The sequence below is a fragment of the Antechinus flavipes genome, chromosome 4 (genome assembly GCF_016432865.1).
Source record: "Antechinus flavipes isolate AdamAnt ecotype Samford, QLD, Australia chromosome 4, AdamAnt_v2, whole genome shotgun sequence".
Taxonomy (NCBI): Eukaryota; Metazoa; Chordata; class Mammalia; order Dasyuromorphia; family Dasyuridae; genus Antechinus; species Antechinus flavipes.
The window spans coordinates 185,840,568-185,860,605 of record NC_067401.1 but is presented as its reverse complement, the minus strand read 5'-3'; the positions used below and the strand labels follow the sequence as shown (position 1 = coordinate 185,860,605).

At 36.4% G+C, this 20,038-nt stretch overlaps 1 protein-coding gene across 1 annotated transcript; it reads right to left on the bottom strand.

Moving 5' to 3' along the window:
• Positions 1–9,971: 9,971 nt before the first annotated feature.
• Positions 9,972–19,207, bottom strand: ASGR1 (asialoglycoprotein receptor 1). The gene is made up of 9 exons (XM_051995882.1): positions 19,003–19,207; positions 18,778–18,868; positions 12,182–12,298; positions 11,823–11,918; positions 11,664–11,735; positions 11,400–11,486; positions 11,120–11,274; positions 10,719–10,825; positions 9,972–10,373 (listed from the first exon to the last, which is right to left on the bottom strand). Exons 2-9 carry the CDS (start codon positions 18,842–18,844, stop codon positions 10,217–10,219), a joined length of 858 nt encoding a protein of 285 aa, XP_051851842.1. The 5' UTR covers positions 18,845–18,868; positions 19,003–19,207; the 3' UTR covers positions 9,972–10,216.
• Positions 19,208–20,038: the final 831 nt, after the last annotated feature.

Sequence of the window (20,038 nt, the reverse complement as noted above, 5' to 3'; positions counted from 1 at the left end):
TAAACATTGTGTTACAGAAATATATTAAATTCAAAAAAGAAAAAGAAAGTAACTAGGAGAGGAAAGGGGAAAAGAGGATATTTAAGAGGAAAGGCAGGATAACTAGTAAAAAAAACAAAACAAAACAAACTTCAAAGTGAGAATGGGTTGCATAAAAGGATAGAGCACCAGTCCTGGAAGCAGGAGAACCTGAATTCAAATCTGATCTCAAATAATTTGATACTTACTAGCTATATGATTGCCTTACCAAAAAAAAAAAAAAAAAAAAAAGGTAAAGAAATAAAAGTTAGAAACCTGATATTGCAGCAAAGCAAAAGGAAGAGAAAGATAAGAAAAAGGGTTGATGTCATTTATAGGTCACAAATGTTAGGCAAAGAACCTCTCTTTTTAGGCAAAGAACCATCTTTTTCTTATTGGAAGTAGGAGCAAAGGGACAAAAAAGTACAAGTGAACAGAATGATGACAATAGAGTTAACAATAATGACTATGAGTATTTAATGGAATAAATTCACCCATAAAATGTAAGGGGGCTGAAGAATATATTAGAAGCATAATCCAAAAATCTATTTTTTATAGGAAACACATTTGAAATATAAATATCCCACCTAGGGTTAAAATGAAAGATAGGAGTAAAATCAATTACACTTCAACTGAATTTTTGAAAGCATGGATAAGAATAGCTAGGTGGTGCAGTGAATAGAGCACTAGCCCTGAAGTCAGGAGGACCTGGGTTCACATCTGGACTCAGACATTTAACACTTCCTAGCTATGTGACTCTAGGCAAAGTCACTTAAACCCAATCATGTCAGCAAAAATAAATAAATAAATAAATAAATGAAACTCATGGATAGCAATTATGATTTTAAGTAACACTACAATAAATATAAAAATAATAAAAAGAGATAAATTGGGAAGTATATTTAAAGGCATATATACATTATATAGAGAGAGATTACACACACACACACACACACACACACACACACACATATATATATATATATATATATATAATGGTGACGGAGGGTGGTCATAATACCTGCATTCTTCTAGTTAAGGCTTTGATTTGGGAACAAAACAAAGCACTTGTAAATCATTGAATATTTGGAGCCAATCACATAGGACAACAAGGTCCTCGGGAACAGCTTTTTTCTTCTTTTAAGTAAAGCTCTCTACCCTCCACCACCACCATTATGCTGTATGTGGAAAGAAAGAAAATGAGTTAGGGAAATACTTCACAAATGAAGACTTCAAGAGGAGGTAATGGGTAAATGGCAGAATAAGTTGGTAAATTTCAAGCTCTCCTGGTTTCTCCCACAAATAGAATAAATTTGTGACTCAGGGTGAGCATAGACTGGTAAAAAATCGAAGACTTGGATCAGAACAGGGATCCTCTTGACATAATCTGAGAAGATCAGAAGACCCCAGTTTGGGGAATAACCTGTCTGAAGTGCAAACACTTCTGGGCTAGCTCCATAGAACCACCTAGTGAGGAGCCCTAAGGCTAGCCGAGTGTGGCAGGAACCACAGAAACTTTCACCTCCTGGATTGTTTGTGGAGTCAGGGTCTGAATCCAAAAAAACTGAAGAAATTTTGGTTGATCAGGAATGCTATGCCCAGATGGGCTGCAGAGACATGGCTCTGAGCAAGAAGGAGGCAGCACATTCCTAAATGCAAAGGCAGTGGAGCAAGGACGCTGCTGACTGAGCACTTGCTGGAAGGAAGAATTCTTGATTTTGAGTTCTTGGTCAGACAGGAGAGTTAAGATGAAACCCCTCTTCTCCCCACTCCCATCCCCACCAGAATTAGAAGTGCTTACACTAATATCTCTTATTTAAAAAAAAAAAAAAAAAAGGAACCAGCAAAGGAAGAACCATAGAAATATATTATGGGAAAAGGAAAGATCAGGATTCATCTTTAGCAAAGGACAGTGAAGTAAAAAAGGCTTCTTCCCCAAAGAGTAATGTAAAATGGCTCTCTGCCCAAAGGGAATTTATAGAAGAACTAAAAAAAAATTTAAAATTCAAAAGAGAGACATTGAAGACAAACTAAAAAAAAATAAAAACCATCTAAGAAAAACAAAAAGATTATAGAAAAAGTTAATCAATTAGAAAAGGAGATATAGAATCTTAAAGAAGAAAATAACTCTTTGAAAATTAGAATTAGGCAAGGGGAAGCCAATGAAGCTACAAGAGACCAAGAAATTAAAAAAAAAAAAAATAGAACCAAATGTGAAACATCTTATAAGAAAAACAACAGCTCTCAAAAACAGATCAAGAAGAGAAAATATAAGAATAATTGGGCTGCCTGAAAGTTGTGACCAAAAAAAGGTCCTTGACACAAATAATGCAAGAAATTATCCAAGAAAATTGTCCTGGAGTTAAAGAACATGAGGGGAAAGTAGAAATAGGAAAAAATTCATTGTTCACCACTTCAACAAGATCCTTTGTGAAAAGCACATAGGAACATTATTACCAAATTTCAAAACCCTCAGAGCTCGAAGAAAAAAATTTTGCAAGAAACAACAACAAAATTTTTTTTTAAATATGCTAGAGCAACAATTAGAATTGTACAAACCTTAGCAGTAGTCACCAAAAAAAAAAAAAAAAAAGATCATAGGTTCTGGAATCATATCTGCCAACAATCAAAAGAACTAAGCCAAAAATATCATAACCAGCAAAATTGCCTATAATTTTGAGTGAGAAAAATGAACATTCAGTGAACTTGCAGATTTTCAGGATTTTCTATCAACCAAACTTGAACTTAATAGAAAATTTAACATATAAGAGCCAATATCAAAGATCAATTTCAAGGAACTCAATATGGATAAATTGTTTGGTTTTTTTTTTTACATGGAAAATGAATACCATATGTTTAAGATTGACATCAACAATAGGGAAGATCAAAAGAAAGATTGGGACAGAGTTAAGGTAAAAATAGTAATCATGTTATACAAATGAGGTAATAGATACAGAAGCATTAGAAAGGGGAGGAGGCCTAGTAGTTCTGAAAACCTACTCAAATCAGGAATGGGTTAAATAGGTAACTACATATACACAATGATATGTATAGCACCCTCCAAAATCTCTAGAGAAATAAGGGAGGAGGAATGCGTGGACCCAGAAGCAAAGGGTGAGGGAAGAAGACAAGGGAGGGATCCATGGGTGAGGGGAGGTTAAGTAATTGCAAGGCAAGTTAAGAGCAGAATTAAAGCAAAGAATCTGCAGGGATAAGAAAAATGTGTGTGTAGATGTATGGGGATGTGTGTGTGTGTGTGTATGTATATATATCTACATATGTTTATATATATACGTTCTTAACTATAGTCTGTTTAAGTGTGTGGGTGAGGTGAAAGGGGGAAAAAATAAAGCAAAAAAAGGTGAGTGGCCAAAAACAAAAGAATAATTTATAAGGAAATTAAGAAAACATAAACACTCGTGAATATAATTTCTTCTATTAACACACACACACACACACACACACACACACACACACACACTTTCTTGATCTGGTAATTTGTTATATATTTTGATTAACTTTCTAATATTCTGCTGGGCACATAATGCAGTTTCCCTGCAGTATAATACCTGTTTCCCTGCATTAGTTTCCCTGAATTATAATATCTCCATTTCCCTGAGTTAGTATGCTATGTCCCACCCACTCCTTTCCTGACCATTAGAACTGGGATAATCAAGGCTGCAGAGCTCTGGCCACTCTGGCATTCTAAAAGAGTCTTAGAATTCCAGATATTTCATATATCTAGATGGCATCCTCTATCCCTCCTACTCCAGACTTCCTGTCTCTTGTTTGACTATCTTCTTCACTTATCAGAATTTATAGTCCTTTCTGAAATTATGACTTATTAGATGTTTCTCCCCTCTTGCTTTTGTTTTCCTGATAATTGGAGCCTATAAAAGTCTCTAGAACTAATTACTAGATGCTTTGAGATAAGAGTCCGATTCAGCCAACTAGTCAAAACTCTCCATTAATAAAATATTAAAAAACTCTAATCTCTATCTTGCCTCAGTTTCTCTGGGTACTACAACATGACAATATTCTCTTTTGTTTTATTTTATTTTGTTTTTTATTCATTTTCTGTCTTTCTTTTTTTCTTATTTTGCTTTTTAAAATAAAATAAATAAAACAAACAAATGGAGACCTTAATGAACCTCTTTCAGATCTAAACAAACCTAAGATAAGAAAAAATAAGTTAAAGGTAAGATAAGAATTTTAGAAAAAAATAGAAATAGTACATCTCTTGGGATTACTGAAAGGAAACAGAAAATGATTTAATTCTGTCATGTTTGTTACATTTACAAAACCAACTTTATATTGGGACATAAACCCTCACCAAAACAAACAAACAAAAAAACCCCCAAATCTCAGAAAAACAGAAATAATAAAAACATAATTTATTATATTCAATAAAAAACCTTTGAAGAAAAAATGATTGTAGAGTAGATAAATTAATTTTAATTTGTTAAATGATAAATAGAAGCAATAGAAATTTTTATAAAAGAAAATTAAAATAAGACAAAAAAATCAAGATATGTAATATCTGTAAATAAAATTATAAACGGGCCATGTAAATTAAGAAAAAAAAATCAGCCACTAGAACAACAAATTCACCCCCTTCAAATAAACTAGAAATTCTTAAAATCAAAAAATAGGTTAACAACATTGAAAGAAAAATTATTAAATTGCTAAACAAAACTAGGATCCTTTTTTGGGAAAAATTTAACAAAATAGATGTTGTTAATCTAACATTTTTTAAAAATAAGAAAACCAAATTCTTTATATCTAAAATAAAAAACCCAGAAATTCACGACAATTTTAGAGAAAATAAAGAAAACTATCATCTAAAGTTGATGAATTCTTACAAAAATATAAACTACCTTGACTAATGAAAGAAGAAAGAGATATTTAAATAATTTAATATTGAGAAAAACAAATTGAATTAATAAATTAAATAATAAATTTTAATTAATAAACTCCTGAAGGGGGAAAAATTTGTCTAGGATCGGACAGATTTGCAAGTGAATTCTATCAAACATTCCAAGAAAAAGTAATCCCAATATTATTTATTATATTGAATAGTTTCCCTATCCCTCTTTTGGCCATGCTGATGGGCTGGTCAAATCTTCTGGAGGAACCACTGTTGTCTACTGTTGTCTGGCTGTCTTTTGAATTAAGGCCACCAAAAAACCCACATCAATGGCCTAAATCTTACTCTTCTGAGTCAATTAATTCTTAAGAACAGCTTTAATACCCCTTAAGCAAAAACTAACCTGGCCTCTCTAACAGAAATTGCTTCTACCACAGCCTGCCAATAATGCAAAAATTGTCTGAATCAATCATTTCAGATATTTCAAGTGAATGAAAGAAGTGAATTATAACTCAATGATCAATTCAAATTAGGGGAAAAGATAGAAGCCATAAAAAAAAAAAATAGTGACTTTTTTTGCCTAGTACTTCAGTTGTAGGGATCCCACTGTATAAACATAACCCATAGAACATACGTGATTATATTGTCAGCCAAATTGGACCTTTCACATGTATAAATTTAAGGATTCAGGTCAACAATTTTAATGATTTAATGAGGACTCCAATCAGCTGAGGGGAAGATAGGACCTAAGAGAGCAGATCTCTTCAATAAGACACTGGGCTCTCACGGTTACAAAGAAAGTTGTAGAAACCCTTTCACCTGGAAGCTTAAGTCGAGACTTATTTTACTTATGTAATATGTGTTTTAGATGTTATTGATATTAATGGGTATATTACATTGTCATCACAAGTTTTGAATATGTTTTATTATTTTTAAGTTCATGTTATTTGCTTTTTTGCTGGTATTGTGCAAATATTGTAGCTACATTAGTCTATTTCTTATGCATATGCTTAAACTTTTTTATTTGCACATTTACAGCTTTTTAAAAAATATTTTGTTGTTCTGTAGGTTATTCATGCTTTTCCTTTGTGTTGCTGTTACACATATTTGTTATTTTATTATTTCAATTGATTTTAATTCTATCATTTGCAAAAAGCAATATTTTTGCTTTTTCTCTTTTAAAACTTTATTTTCTATTAAGGTTTTTTGGGGGGGAATCTATGTTTTCTTTTGCAACATAACTTTTAATAGAAATGTTTTGCATAATTTCACATGTGCCATCTCAATTGGGAGGAGGAAGTGGAGAGGGAGGAAGGAGAGAATTTGGAAGTCAAAAGTTAACAGGAAAGGAAACAAACAAACAAAATATGTTTTCAATAAGATTAAACTGTTTACATCCCAACATAGGAAGATCATACTTGTAACTCTTGATAACTGTATCTCTATTAGGGCAGTTAGAAGGAATACACATAAACAAAGGGTGTAGGTGTAAAAGTTGACTTTAATGTGATTATAGTATCAAAAAACAATCATAGGGTAAAAAAAGGATTCTGTTGGGGGAAGAGGAAAGAGAGAAGAACAGGGTAAATTATAACACATGAAGAGCTGCAAAAGACCTATTACAACAGAGGGAAAGGAGGTAGGAGTGAGATTGTTTGAATCTACTCTCATTGGATTTGACTCAAAAAGGGAATAACATAGGCACTTAGTTGGATATAGAAAATTATCTTATCCTGCAGGGAAGTAGGAGGGGGAAAGGGAAAGAACAGGGAAGGGGAGAGGCTTATAAAGGAAAGGGAAAAGAAAAAGTGGGGGGACTAATAGAAAGGAGGGTAAACTTAGGCAAGTGAGATCAAAGACAAAACACTGGTAAAGAAGAACAGGGTGAAGGGAGAGAGAAAAGTATAAATGGGGAAATATAGGATGGAGGAAATATACAGTTAGTAATCATAACTGTGAATTTAAATGGGATGAACTCACCCATAAAACAGGAGTGGATAGCAGAGTGGATTAAAAGCCAGAATTCTACAATTTGTTTACAAGAAACACATTTGAAGCAGAAAGATACATACAGAATAAAGGTAAATGTCTGGAGCAGAATATAGACAAGATCTGACAACTGATTGGATATGTTTGGTGTGTGTAAAGTGTTGTGGATATTGATATTGCAAGCCTGTGTAACTAACTGGAAGGATGCTTCCTGCAACTAAAAAGAAAATCTGAAAGTGGAGGGGACAACAGGTTCATGTTGCATTTGAATTGCCTATGGGACATCTGCATCCCAAAGAAATCATAAAAAAGGAGAATACATGTGCAAAAATATTCATTGCAGCCCTTTTTGTGGTGGCAAAATATTCTCTTCCTTCCCCCCTCCATCAATTGGGGAATGGCTGAACAAGTTGTGACATATGAATGAAATGGAATATTCTTGTGCAATAAAAAATTAGGAGCAGGCAGATTTCAGAAAAACCTGGGAAAACTTGTACAAAGTGAAATGAGCAGAACCAGGAAAACAATGTATATAGTATCAGCAACATTGTATAATGATCAACTTAGCTCTTGGCAACACAATGATCCAAGATAAGTACAAAGGACCCATGAGAGAAAATGTTATCCACCTTCAGATAAAGAACTGCTGGATTCTAAAGGCAGACTGTTTCTTCTTTCATTATTATGACCAATATGGAAATATGTTTTACACATATATAACCCATATCAAAATACCTCCTATTTTAGGAAGAGAGAAGGGAAGAGGAGGAGGGAGAAAAATTTGCAACTCAAAATCCTGTAAAAATTGTCTTGGATTTATAATGGTAAAAAAAAAAAAAATACTATTAAAAATAAAATAAAAAGCAATTGGTGCTGTGGGATGGTAGTTCTGGAGGAAGACTGAGGCTGGACAAATATAGATCCTAGAATCCCATAGAAGAAAGAGCAAGGGGGCAGAATGGATTGAGTACAGGACAGATCAGGAAGGTCTGAATTCCAATCCAGCCTTAGACCTTGAGCCAGTCGTTTAACCGTTGTCTGTGTTAGTTTCATCAACTGTAAAATGGGGATAATAATAGTGCCTACCTATCAGGATTATTGTGAGGATTAGTATTAGCTAAAGAGAGTCAGTCCTATGTTGTGGAGGTTTTTGTATAAAATCACAAGCAAGCAACTTAGAGGAGAAAGCAAAAAGGGAAGGGGTGCAGTAGGGAGGAGACTGAGTCTCTTTAGCCAATCCCTATATATTTCCGTCATGATTAGTAGCTCTGGATCCGGAATCAGGAAGACCTGAATTCTATCCAGCCTCAAAACACTAACTATGTGGCACTGTATGTTAAGGTCACAAACTCTATCATCATAGAGCCTACCTCCCAAATAAAATGAAATATTTGTTATTTTTGCTCATGTAAACTACAATGTATTTCATAAATATTGGCTCTTATTATATGTCATACATATTATATGTGTCATATATCAGCAAATGTCTAGAAGCATTTCTACTCCTAAACTTCATTAACTGGATTGCTCTCGCTTAAATCACTACAATGAATTGGTTGATTCATAAGCACAGTAGAAGAGTTCTCACCCATTTTGTCAGCTGATTCTGTGATTGCTGTTTGATCATTTGATTGATTTGACTGAGGCTTCCTTCCTCCACCCCGTCCCCAAACACCCTTACAATAGGATCAAGTAAGGATTTTTTTTTTTTAAGGACTGGGAATACATGAACATGTTTGTATCAGTAGGAAAGAAGTGAGGGAGAGGAAAAAAAAAAAAGCAAGTGAGACAATCTGATAGAGAAGATAGGAGGGATTGAGATAAAAGATGTATATAGTATCAGCAACATTGTATAATGATCAACTTAGCTCTTGGCAACACAATGATCCAAGACAAGTACAAAGGACCCACGAGAGAAAATGTTATCCACATTCAGATAAAGAACTGCTGGATTCTAAATGCAGACTGTTTCTTCTTTCATTACTATGACCAATATGGAAATATGTTTTACATAGTTGCACATATATAACCCATATCGAAATACCAAGATTTTGATCAAATAAAGGAATTTCAGAATTTATGTTAAATGGAACACTTGTGGGTGATAGAAACTTCAAGAATATATCTATCTCTGGATATAGCTAAAGTGGAGTAGAGAGAATTCATGAGAATTGAGGAAACTGAAGAATTGAGAAGTTAGGGTATTTTAGTGTCAAATATATACATATCAATAGATAGGATATCAACATTTTTGTTGAAAGGCAGCTGGTAGCACAATGGATAGAGTGCTGTGCCTGCAAACAGAAAGACTCCTCTTCCTGAGTTCAAATCTGGCCTCAGACATATACTAACTGTGAAGCTGTTTGCCTCAATTTTCTCTTCTGTAAAATGAATTGGAGCATGACATCACAAACCATTCTGGTACTTTTGCTAAGAAAATCCCAAGAAAATGGGGTTACAGAAAGTTAGACAAAGATTGGGAAAAAAAAGAAGTTGAAATCTAACATGAGATTGGAAAAGCCAGGCTCATGAAGAAAGGAGGAAAATATTTTAGGAATCAGAAAATAACAACCAAAAGAATACAGGTTGGGTGATAAATTTGGATAGATGAACCTCAAGAGGAGAAGCTGTTGTGCCAAGACATAGAGGAAAAATCTTGAAGTGATAATTTGGGGCAAGGAGTACTCTAACTTCCTCTCTGCAATAATTGAGTTAGTGAGTATGAGAGAAAGTATAACTAGTATAGGATATATGTGCTTACGGTTTCTGAATGAGACCATAACAAGGCAGCATGGGGGGAAAAGCATGTCTTTTAAATCAGATAACTTGGGTTTGAAATTCAATCACAAACTTGTTATGCAATTTTAGAAAATTCTGAGCCTCAGTTTCCAAATCTGAAAGTTGAGGAGGCTGCTCTATAAGGGCCTAGAAACTCCAGCATTTTATGATCCTACATCTAAATTTGCTTTTAAAGAGTTTCAGGCCATTGTTTGAAAAACTAACAATTGACTATTTTTTTTTTGTCTCCCATATTTATCCTAGTCTTGTGATTCTCTATTTCCACCCCCCATTTTCCCAATCACACACAGAAAAGAAATTTGGAGAATTCATTTTAATTCCTATTTGACCTCTAACACATGAACTCTATCTATAATCTTCCAAAAAAGCTCTAGTGAATTGGAAAGATTCCCAGGAAATCTGATACTGCAGTATTACTTAAAGCACAATCACTTCTAAGGGTGATTTTTAGAAGATCTCAGTAATTCTGGATTATATCCCTCAGTTTCTAGGCTGCTCCAAGAAGATTCCAGGATGGAAATGGTGTATTTTCCTGCAGAACTCTTAGGTAGTCTTTCTGATTTCCATCTCACAGACCCAGCGATAGGGACGCTGGCAGACGTCATCATTCCAACCTCCATCAGCGTGCAAGTGGGCACAGTCCTCACCTCCTCCTAGCCCATGCCCATACCAGTTGTCTGGCTGGGATGGCATCCAATTCCTAAATGAGATGGAAACAGCCCCGGGCCATCCAGGATTTCAAGGCCCATCAATCAGTTCCCAACCGAACCAACCCAACTCTGAAGGAAATAAGGGTAGAAGTCCCCCTTGTTATATAAGATAGGAAGACTATTTGAGAAGAGAGTTGCTAAGCAATAGAGAGCAGAGGGAATTGGTTCCTGAGGGAGATAGAGACTAAGAGTTAGACATTCAATTTTGATAAAATAATCTATAGGGTTGGGTGGAACGATTCTATAGAAGGACTTAGACACATAGAACTAAAAGGGACATCAGAGGTGTCTAATACAATCCTTTCATTTCAGAGGAGGAGTGAGAAGATACTCACCTGATATTAGACTCATAGCTTGTCCCATCTACCCATTTCCAGGTGCCTTCTGCATCAGTAAGGCCTATCCAGGCAAATGCAGGTGAGGTGTAATGACTAACAAAGTTCTGGGTTGGAAATTATGGACATGGGGTTAGGTTAAGGCAATAAATAATTGCCCAGGTACATCTCCTCCCAGGTGCCTTCATATCTTTACCTAAATGACACTAGTACTTATTTCTCTGTGTTATATCCACAACGCCATTCTAATGGAATATAAGCCCTTTGAGAGCAAGGGTTGTTTCATTCTTTGTATTCCCATTACCCAACACTATACCTAACACATAGTAGATACTCAACAAATGTCTAGAGAATGGAATAACTGAATTGGATTTAGGGATGTGAGAGACCCCAGCCCTTACCTGTTCACTCCAAGAGTTTATGACAACTAGGTGTGAATTCTCCATCTGACAGTATTTCTCAGCTTCAGTCCAGGATTTCCCAGTACGAGAAAACCAGTAGCAGCTCTCCTCAAACTCCAACCAGTTAAGAGGGCAACAGATCTTGTAGCTGGTACCTGAGCAAAGAAAAAAGCAAAGGACAGAGGCAGGAGGCCCAGCCAAGGCAAGGAACATGGGGAAGGGGAGAACTGTCTAGAGTAGATGCAGAGTCAAAGGACTTTACAATACTCCCTCTTCTTACCATTGCTTTGGAGTATTGTCATTTGACAACTTAGAGTTCGAAGATCTGCTGAAATGCGTTGCTCATGGAGGAGGAAATTAGAGAAATCTAGGATGTGCAAGAGAAGCAGATAGAAAGTGAGTGAAATGTGCTTCTATTTTCTGTCTTTGAGACAACTAGAAATTAATGATTCCCAATCCCAATAAAGACCCCAATATTGGAGCTGAGAAGCTCTCTTCCTCCCCCTTTTCTGCTGTCCTACCCAGCCCATCACCTTTCTCTAACCTTCATCCCTGTCCTTTTGATGCTTCTGTAGCTTAGCCTCCAGAGATTTCACCTTTTCGCTCATACTGCTTCCTGTTGGAGATACAAGTTCAGGGTCCTCTCCTTGGACACAGGATCCAAACCTTGCCCTGGGTACTGTAAACAACAACCCATCCTTACCTTGGCTATTTAATGCTTGGATCTCTGACATCATCTTCTCTGAGAAATTGGTGAAAGTTTCTTTTAGTATCTGTAGATCTCCCTGAAGCTGAGTATCTATTAAGGAGGTGATGTTGAGGAATTAAGAAATGAAGCAGATGCCAGGTATCCCTCTCTTCTTCTCTACTATAGATTCTTCCCGGACATTCCTGTACCATCTTCTTTTCTGTGCCATCCCATGTGTCTCAACCATATCTCCTACTTTAACTGCTATACTCTTGTTCTGAATTATTCCAACCTTCCCTCTGGATCCTGGATCCTGTCTCTCTACTTACTCCCACATATTTCCACAATTTCCATACCCTTTTCCTGTCACTCACTTTTAGATCCCAACACAGAGATGATCACTACCAAAAGGAAGCTGATTCCCAAGGAGATCAGGAGAAGGCGGTTAGGAGGGCAGAGACGCTGGAAGATAGTCTGAGGTAAAGAAGACCCTATAATGGGAAAGAATAGGTTAGTGAGGAATTCAAGGAACACTGGGTGGGGGAATGGAAGGTTCTATGGGAGAGAAAAGCAGTAGTGTGGAAGAACCTAGATTAGAAACCAAAGTGAAAAGAAACAAAATGGAAGTCAAGAAAATGAACCAGAGATGTTAGATAATCCTATGGGTAAAGTCAGAATCATCTCTTTCTAACTCTCCTTCAACTTCATAAGGTTATGAACCTGCTAAATTGGACTGATTTAAAGTGGGAATTGGTATGATCCATGACCTAAAAGTCAGCCCAGAAGGAATAGGGCTTTGTCTCTTAAAACATCCTTCTTTTCATTATCCCACTCTACTAGTATAACACTGACATCAGCTTTCTTCTCTGAGGTACACTCACTACCCAGTTTAGTCTATGAAAGAGAAAGTAAGGGGGCAGCTAGGTGATGCAGTGGATAGAGCACCAGCCTTAAGTCAGGAGGATCTGAGTTCAAATCTGATCTCAGACACTTAACACTTCCTACTTGTGTGACCCTGAGCAAGTCATTCAACCTCAATTGCCTCAGCAAAAAAAAAAAAAAAAAAAAAAAATAAGTTAAGTCTATCCCTTTTCTCTTGCCCTGTTTTCATAAAAAAAAAAAAAATACAGGGGATAGGAAAAGATCTTTTAAAGGGTTTTAATTGTAAACACTACAGATATAAAAATATCTAAGGATGAAATGCTAACATTTATAAAGGCCTCCTCTCTCCATTGGACCCTTTATGCAAATATCTTCGAATTAGGTCTTGTTGGCAATTCCAATAGAATTGTGATGGAAAAATAGATTCACATCCAGAGAGAGAACAAAGTAGACAGAATGTGGATCAAAGCATGGTATTCTCATCTTTTTGTTGTCTGGGTTTTTTCAGGTTTTTTTTTCCTTTTTGATATATGTGTGTGTGTGTGTGTGTGTGTGTGTGTGTGTGTGTGTATTTTGCTCATTATGATGAATTTCGAATTATGTATAGAAGAATTGCATGTGTTTAACCTATATCACATTTCTTACTATCTTGGACAAGGAGGAGAGGAGAGAGGGAGAAAAATTTATAATAAAAAGTTTTGTGAAGGTGAATATTAAAAACTCTTTGCTTGTATTTGGAAAAATAAAATACCATTAAAATCCAAATTTTTTTTAAATTTAATTTTGCTCTTAGTTTCCTCTTACCAAGCTCACCTCATTTCTTTCAGATTATATACCCTACCTGTCTGAGATGGAGATTAGAGTAGTTCTACATTTTTTGCAGAGGCCAATTTGATCTAGCTAGTAGGTATTTCAGACTGTTCTGTAATATAGACTCAACTCTTAGCTATAGATTCATGCCAGGCAATTCCTTTTGAGTGCTTGCTCACTCCTTCCATCTGAGTCTTTCTCCTGGCTTCTGATATACAATGAAATTTTCTCTTGCTATGAACTTTTTCTCTTACTTTTTCTTCTTTAAACAAACTTTGAGAATTGGCTCCTTTGCTTTCAACAAATACCGTTTCTGCCTGAATGATTTAGCCATTTTAAGTTCCACAGCTTCAGCCCTACAAAATATATAAAAAACATAAAACAAAAGATATTTTATCTTCTTCATAGACTTTCATAAGTTTGTCCTGGCTCTCTTTTTCAGAAAGATTTTTATTTCCAAAGATTTCCTTTCTTAATTTTCAGCCTTTCCAGCTTCCCAAATTCTAGCAGTCACCTACAGAACCCTTCTCAAATTTAATTATCAGTAGTCATGGTTCTTAGAAGATTCTTCTCCCTCTCCCTCTCTGTCCTTTTCTCTCCCTTTCTTTTTCTCTCATTCTGTTGTCTCTCTCCCTCTCTGCCTTTCAACCTTGACCCATCTTCTCTGAGTAAGTTGAAATGCCTGAAGCAAATCCTTTAGCCAGATGGCAGTGACGGGCTCTGCCCTTGATGGTTAAACTTCATCTTTCCAATAATGTCTTAAATTATTTGCTGAAATAGAAAGAAAATCTTTGGAGGAAGTGTCTTCTCCAACTCAAAGTTTGCAAAAGCAAAGAAAAATCAAGTCAAATACAGTCTGTGAGATTTAAGATTTGGAAAGAGCAAATTTTAAAGTTCATAGAAGTAAAATGTAGAAATTGAATTGTGTAAAGGTATGATTCCATAACTTAAAATTCTATAGGGGAAGTTAGCTATAGAAGCTCTCAAACATGAAAGTCTGAAGATACAAAAAATTACTCTGATGAAAGAAAAAGGTCTCTTTAGACCAATAGGAATACACAAGGGAATCAACAAAAAGCTCATATAGAAAATAGAAAAGGCAGTAATGTCCTGTGTAAGTAGTCAGGACCATCAAAGCTCAGAATGATCTATGGTTGGCCAAAAAAAAAAAAAAAAAAAAGTAATAGAAAACAGTAAAGGGGAATGCTTTTTTAAAAACTATTTTAGGAAAAAAGAATAGAATAGGAATAGAAATTAGAATATGGAATAGAAAAGGAATAAGGAAAGAACAGAACTGGAGCTTATGGTAGTTAGTACTGTTGTTCTTTGTTCTCAAGGTGAATATTAAAAACTGACATCAGGGAGGCGATGCTGTGACATGCAAATGAATTGGATTTAAGTGAGGAAGGGCTATGCAAGGTCACCCATCTCACTTTCCCCTACAGTGTCATTTGGTCCTGTGGCAAGATATAGATCAAGACGATTGGATGAAAAGGGAGACCCTGGCCTTTTTAAGCTAAGGTCTTCAACAGATCTCAGCTTGACTGAGGCTGCACTCATTCAATGATTAAGGCTAGGTAGCAAGTGAGGCAAAGAATCTCTTTTATAGTTAGTGTCTGAAGCAGGATTTGAATCACACTGAGTCCACTTGCACTATTCTACCTTTCTAAGAATCAAAAATAAACTCCTGTTCCAGGTGTGTGGAGCAAAGGGACAAAAGAGCAAAGGTGAAGTTCTTTTACTTTGCTACTTTTTTCTCTTCCTGGAGGAATTATCTTTGGCCTGGAAAGGAAAGAATGAAAATGGCTACCTATCAAAGAGCTCCAAACCGCCATAAATGGAAAATTAGTAAGAAAGCACCTGATTGCTCTTGATTGGATTCAGGTTGCCTGTCACAAAAACTACATCCTACAGACTTATAAAAACTAGAAGTTGTGATAACTGAGTCATTGTCAATGATCTTTACAACAGAATAAGACCAGAAGAGGCACCATGGGACTGGAGGATGAGTATGTCCTCATTTCCAAAAGTAGAAACAAACATGTAAAAACTCTTGGTTAATGAGCTTACATCAATTCCTGGCAAAAGTCTAGGATATCTTAATGAAGGATGAATTTAGTGAAAAGAAAGCAATGATCACAGAATCTGTGTGACTTCAAGAACAAGACTTATATTCCCTTTGTTGACAGTATCACTAGACTGGGCAATCAGGGGAACTTTGTCGATATATAGATTTCAATGGAACATTTTACAAAATTTCTCATTCTATTCTTATGATCAAGATGTGAGATATAAACTAACCTACAGTTTAATTGATTCATAATTGATTGAATGGCTGGACCCAAAGAGAAATTAGAAATTATTTGTCAACTTGAAAGTCAGGCAAAAACAATATGGGCATGCCCCAGAAATGTGTTTGCCTAGCGTTATTTGCCATTGATTACTAATGAGTTGGATAAATATATGATGGTATGCTTTCATGTGATGAAAAAGTTTTGCCATTTATTATTTGTGCTCTCTGGGACTCAATTTCCTCCTCTATAAATTGGTAGGTTGAACTAAATATGCCCTCTCTAGTGTACCTTCAAATGCCTATGTTAAAGGATAATTAACATATTAGATGAGAGAATTAGCATTAAAAAATTCAACAGGTTAGAATTTAGAACAAAATCTACTAAGATGAAATTTAATAGAAATAAGTTTTACAGAGATGATCAAGGTAGGCCTGTGCAGAACCATCTTGTAAAACATACTTCCATAAGCCCATCTCCCATGCTGTATAAGATGAGCCTCCATAGGTTTTATATTTGGTTTCAGAAAATAAACTTCACAAATACAAAGTTAAGACATGGCTAGACAACAACTCAATTTGGAAATGTGATCTTAGGTTGCTTGAAGATAGAATAGTGCCTGTCTTGTCAGATCATATCTAGAGTACTGGGTGCCACATTTTAAGAATATTGATAATCTGAGGAACATCCAAAAAAAGGTAATGATAAAGATACTTCATAGTGGTAAAGGACCTCAAATTCATGGCATAAATGAATATATTTAGCCTATAGAAGAAATTTGGGGAAAACATTCAAGCTGTGTTCAAATAGTTTAAGCTCTGCAAAGTATTTTACTCATTTATCTCCTTTTATCCTCAGAATCATCCTGAGAGATAGGTGCTATCATCCCTACTTATACATAAGGAAAGTGAGGCACAGAGTGTGACTTGCCCCCAGTGGCACAGCTAAGAAATGTCTGAAGCTAGATTGAAACTTAGGTTGTTCTGACAGCAGGTCCTATGCTTTCTATCCACTGTGATAAATAGCTGTTCTCCCTTGTTCTTAAACTAGTAAAAGCTATAGAAAAGTGAGATGGGTTACTTCAGGAAAGAGACAAGTATGTCTCACTAGAGGTTTTCAAATAATCTAGATGGTCGTTTGTATGAAATTAGATATTTTTGTTAGGGTATTGGGCAAAAGGAGCTTTGTCCCAGATGTGGTCTATTGGTAATACACCTGGATCTTCAGAAATACAGATGTATCTGAATTGACAAGAACTATTAAAATAGGAAGTCACCAGATCATATTTCTGGGCAAAGTGCTGATGGGTCCTTTCCTGGTTCTGCCTCACCCTACTCACCTGTTGCCCATTACAGAGATCTCCCTAGCAGCTATTTTTCTGTGCTTCAAATATCTCCATTGTTGTCCTCCAATTGAAATGAGACTTCCATGCCACTTGCCACAGGAACAACAACTGTTGCAATAGCTCCAGGTTGGAATGTGTGACCTCTGGGATCCCTGCAATGCTGATCTCTGGAGGCCAACATGGTTCAGAGATGTTTGGTTTAAGTTTCTTAAGCTCTTTTTTTTGGGGGAGGCAATTCAAGTGACTTGCCCAGGGTCACATAGTAATTGTACAAGGCTGGATTTGAAGTTAGGTCTTCCTTACTCCAGAGCTGGTGTTCTAACCACTTGCACCAACCAGCTGCCCCTAGGCTTAGGTTTTGTAATGTTTTCCCCTGGTTATGCTACTAGCATATAGTCTGATTTTTCTCATTCTAAAACTAGACTAATGGATTTCTCTGGCCTCTAATTCAGATCAGAACTCAAATAACTGGACACCTGGTCTTCGTCATGATCCAATTGTCCCAATCACTTCTCTACACTCAGGCTGCTGTGTCATGGCTGCTTTTCCTCCCCAAGAGTGTAACTCGGCTCACAATTAGAAAAATTCCTTAAATATATGGTTTCCTTTAAGCAAAAAAAAAAAAAAAAAAAATTAAGGGAAGGCTCTAATACTATAAAATAATTAAAAATATCTTGGGAAACCGGGAGACAGACTTTGACAAAGTTTCTAGAACTAGAAGAGACTTCAGAGTAACACTCTTGATGTGACAAAGAAGGAAATTAAGGTCTAGAGAGATGAAATGACTTGCCAGGTCATACTGGTTCTAAGTTCTAAGTGATAGGTTTTGAATTGTTTTTCTTGTTTGCAAGTGTTGTCAGGAATGCCAGGACTAGAAGAGACTTAGAGATTACCTTGACCAAGCCCCTCATTTTATAGTTGACGAAACTAAAACCCAGGAGATTGATTTGTCTAAGATCAAACATAAGAGGCAAAACTCAGATTGAAACCCAATTCTCTGAATCCAAATCTGGTTTGCTTTCCACCTATGCTGCCTCCTTGTCTCATCAACCTGAATTACTGAGAATTAAAACTCTATCACAGCTTCAAAACTTGAAGGGACCTCTAGAACAATCATTTAATTTAAAAGGGGAGGAAATTTGAGAGCTAGAGAGAGTTAACTGAACTGGTCTAGTTGAAAACAGGGCTGAAACAAGAGTAGTTTCCCTGATTCATAACTCTTGCCCCTCTACCAAGTCCTTCACACAGGGGAGATGAAAGATCTAGTAAAAGGCATGAGAAAGGGACAGGAAATCTGGTTCTTTCCTAAGAAGTAACTTAGCCACATCCTCTACCTGTGATGGAACTTTGCAAAAAAAAAAAAAAAAAAAAGGGGTATGAAGCTTTGGCCTGGATGTGGATTTCTCCTAAGAAAGACTAAAGACTTTCTTTACACAGGAGTATATAAGATCTTAATAAAGATAAATAAAAGCAGCTTTTAAAAAACTTAATTGAAAGTGAGAGACCCAAGGACAGAGGCACAGAATGAGGCAGACACATAAAGACAAAGATAGATGAATAGAAGTGAGCAAGAGATATTTTGGGGTGACCCTATTTTTAGGTCTCCTTGTTTCCCTCCTTCCTCACCCAACTCTGTTGTTACCTTTACTGAACTGATGGCCATTGTCTTCGCTCTCCAGGTGCTGAAGGTCTTGATAATCCTTTGCCATGTTTGTGCCCCAATTTGGATTCCACTGGGGTGAGGAGCAGAGCAAGGATTCAGCCTTCTCTACTCCCCAAATCCATTATCAATGCCTGATTATGCTCCACCCACCTCTCCTTGAACCCCAGGATAATTTTCCCACACATCCCCAGTATCACAACCTACCAGGATTTGGGGTCTTGGGCACCCTTGGGGGCAAGCCCCCAATAACAGGGAGTGAACTGATGACTAGAAACAGATCTATGTGAAGAAAGTGGAGGTGGGGGGAGGGTATCCCTTAGGGGCAGAGTCCTAAAGAATGTCTAGTGTTCCACTATCCCCTCCCTCAGTATCCCTGGACCCATGGACTTTGGATGATAAACAGAAACAGGAGTTGAACTGTATCAGGGGTAAAAGGGGTGGAACATAGCTCAATCTATTTCCAAACACCTATTAAGGGGGGACTCCCTATCCTTCCCTCTAGAAGTGAGGACAAAGTTTTGTACCTTAAGTCCAGGATTACAATTCTTTCCAGATTATTAGTGTTATTGGACATGGGTCATATCGAGAGGTGGTTGGCCCAAGATGAAAGCATTCCATGAGTCTTGGGGAGGGGAAAGGCCATTTTTCCTTTTCACTACCTGATTTTGAATTTCCCAGAACTGGTTTCTCTAAATGTAGTTCATAAGAGCTGCCTGCCTCAGAGTTGTCTTCAAGTCTTCAACTTGAGAACTCAAGAAGATAAACTTTCCCATGCCTCACCTATTTTTTCCACACTCCAGAAGGCTTAATGTGAACCTTAGATGAACCAGCAATCCCAATCAATGGAAGAAGTCATTAGAAAGCATCTCTCTCTTTACCAGAGATTTTTTTAAAATTGAGGGTAAGCCCTATTTGTAGCCTGGATAAGGTACCAGATGAAATAGGGTCTAGATTATACTGAAGAACAAACTAAAAAGGGCTTAAAAGTTGCATTTTATGTTCTTCTCACTATGACACAGAAAAATATTATTGAAGGTAGAGATTAAAGTCGGTCTCAGATTAAATGGAGGACTCCAATGGAAGTGAGCTTCCTGGAAGAGATTTGCATATATGCCTCCATGTAAATATTAGAATGGTGACATCACAGTTTGAGAAACCAGGTTTTTCACCATAAGAACCCTCAGCAAAAGAAGGGAGTTTTTGAGGGAATGTTGAGTTCCACCTTCTGCAGAATTAACTG

Coding starts and splice junctions, on each gene's coding strand:
- ASGR1 (XM_051995882.1), bottom strand. CDS start 18,844: ATGGCAAAGGATTATCAAGACCTTCAGCACCTGGAGAGCGAAGACAAT. Junction 11,736..11,822: donor CCAAGCATTAAATAGCCAAG/GTAAGGATGGGT, acceptor TATCTCCAACAG/GAAGCAGTATGAGCGAAAAG. Junction 11,275..11,399: donor GACAATACTCCAAAGCAATG/GTAAGAAGAGGG, acceptor TTCTTTGCTCAG/GTACCAGCTACAAGATCTGT.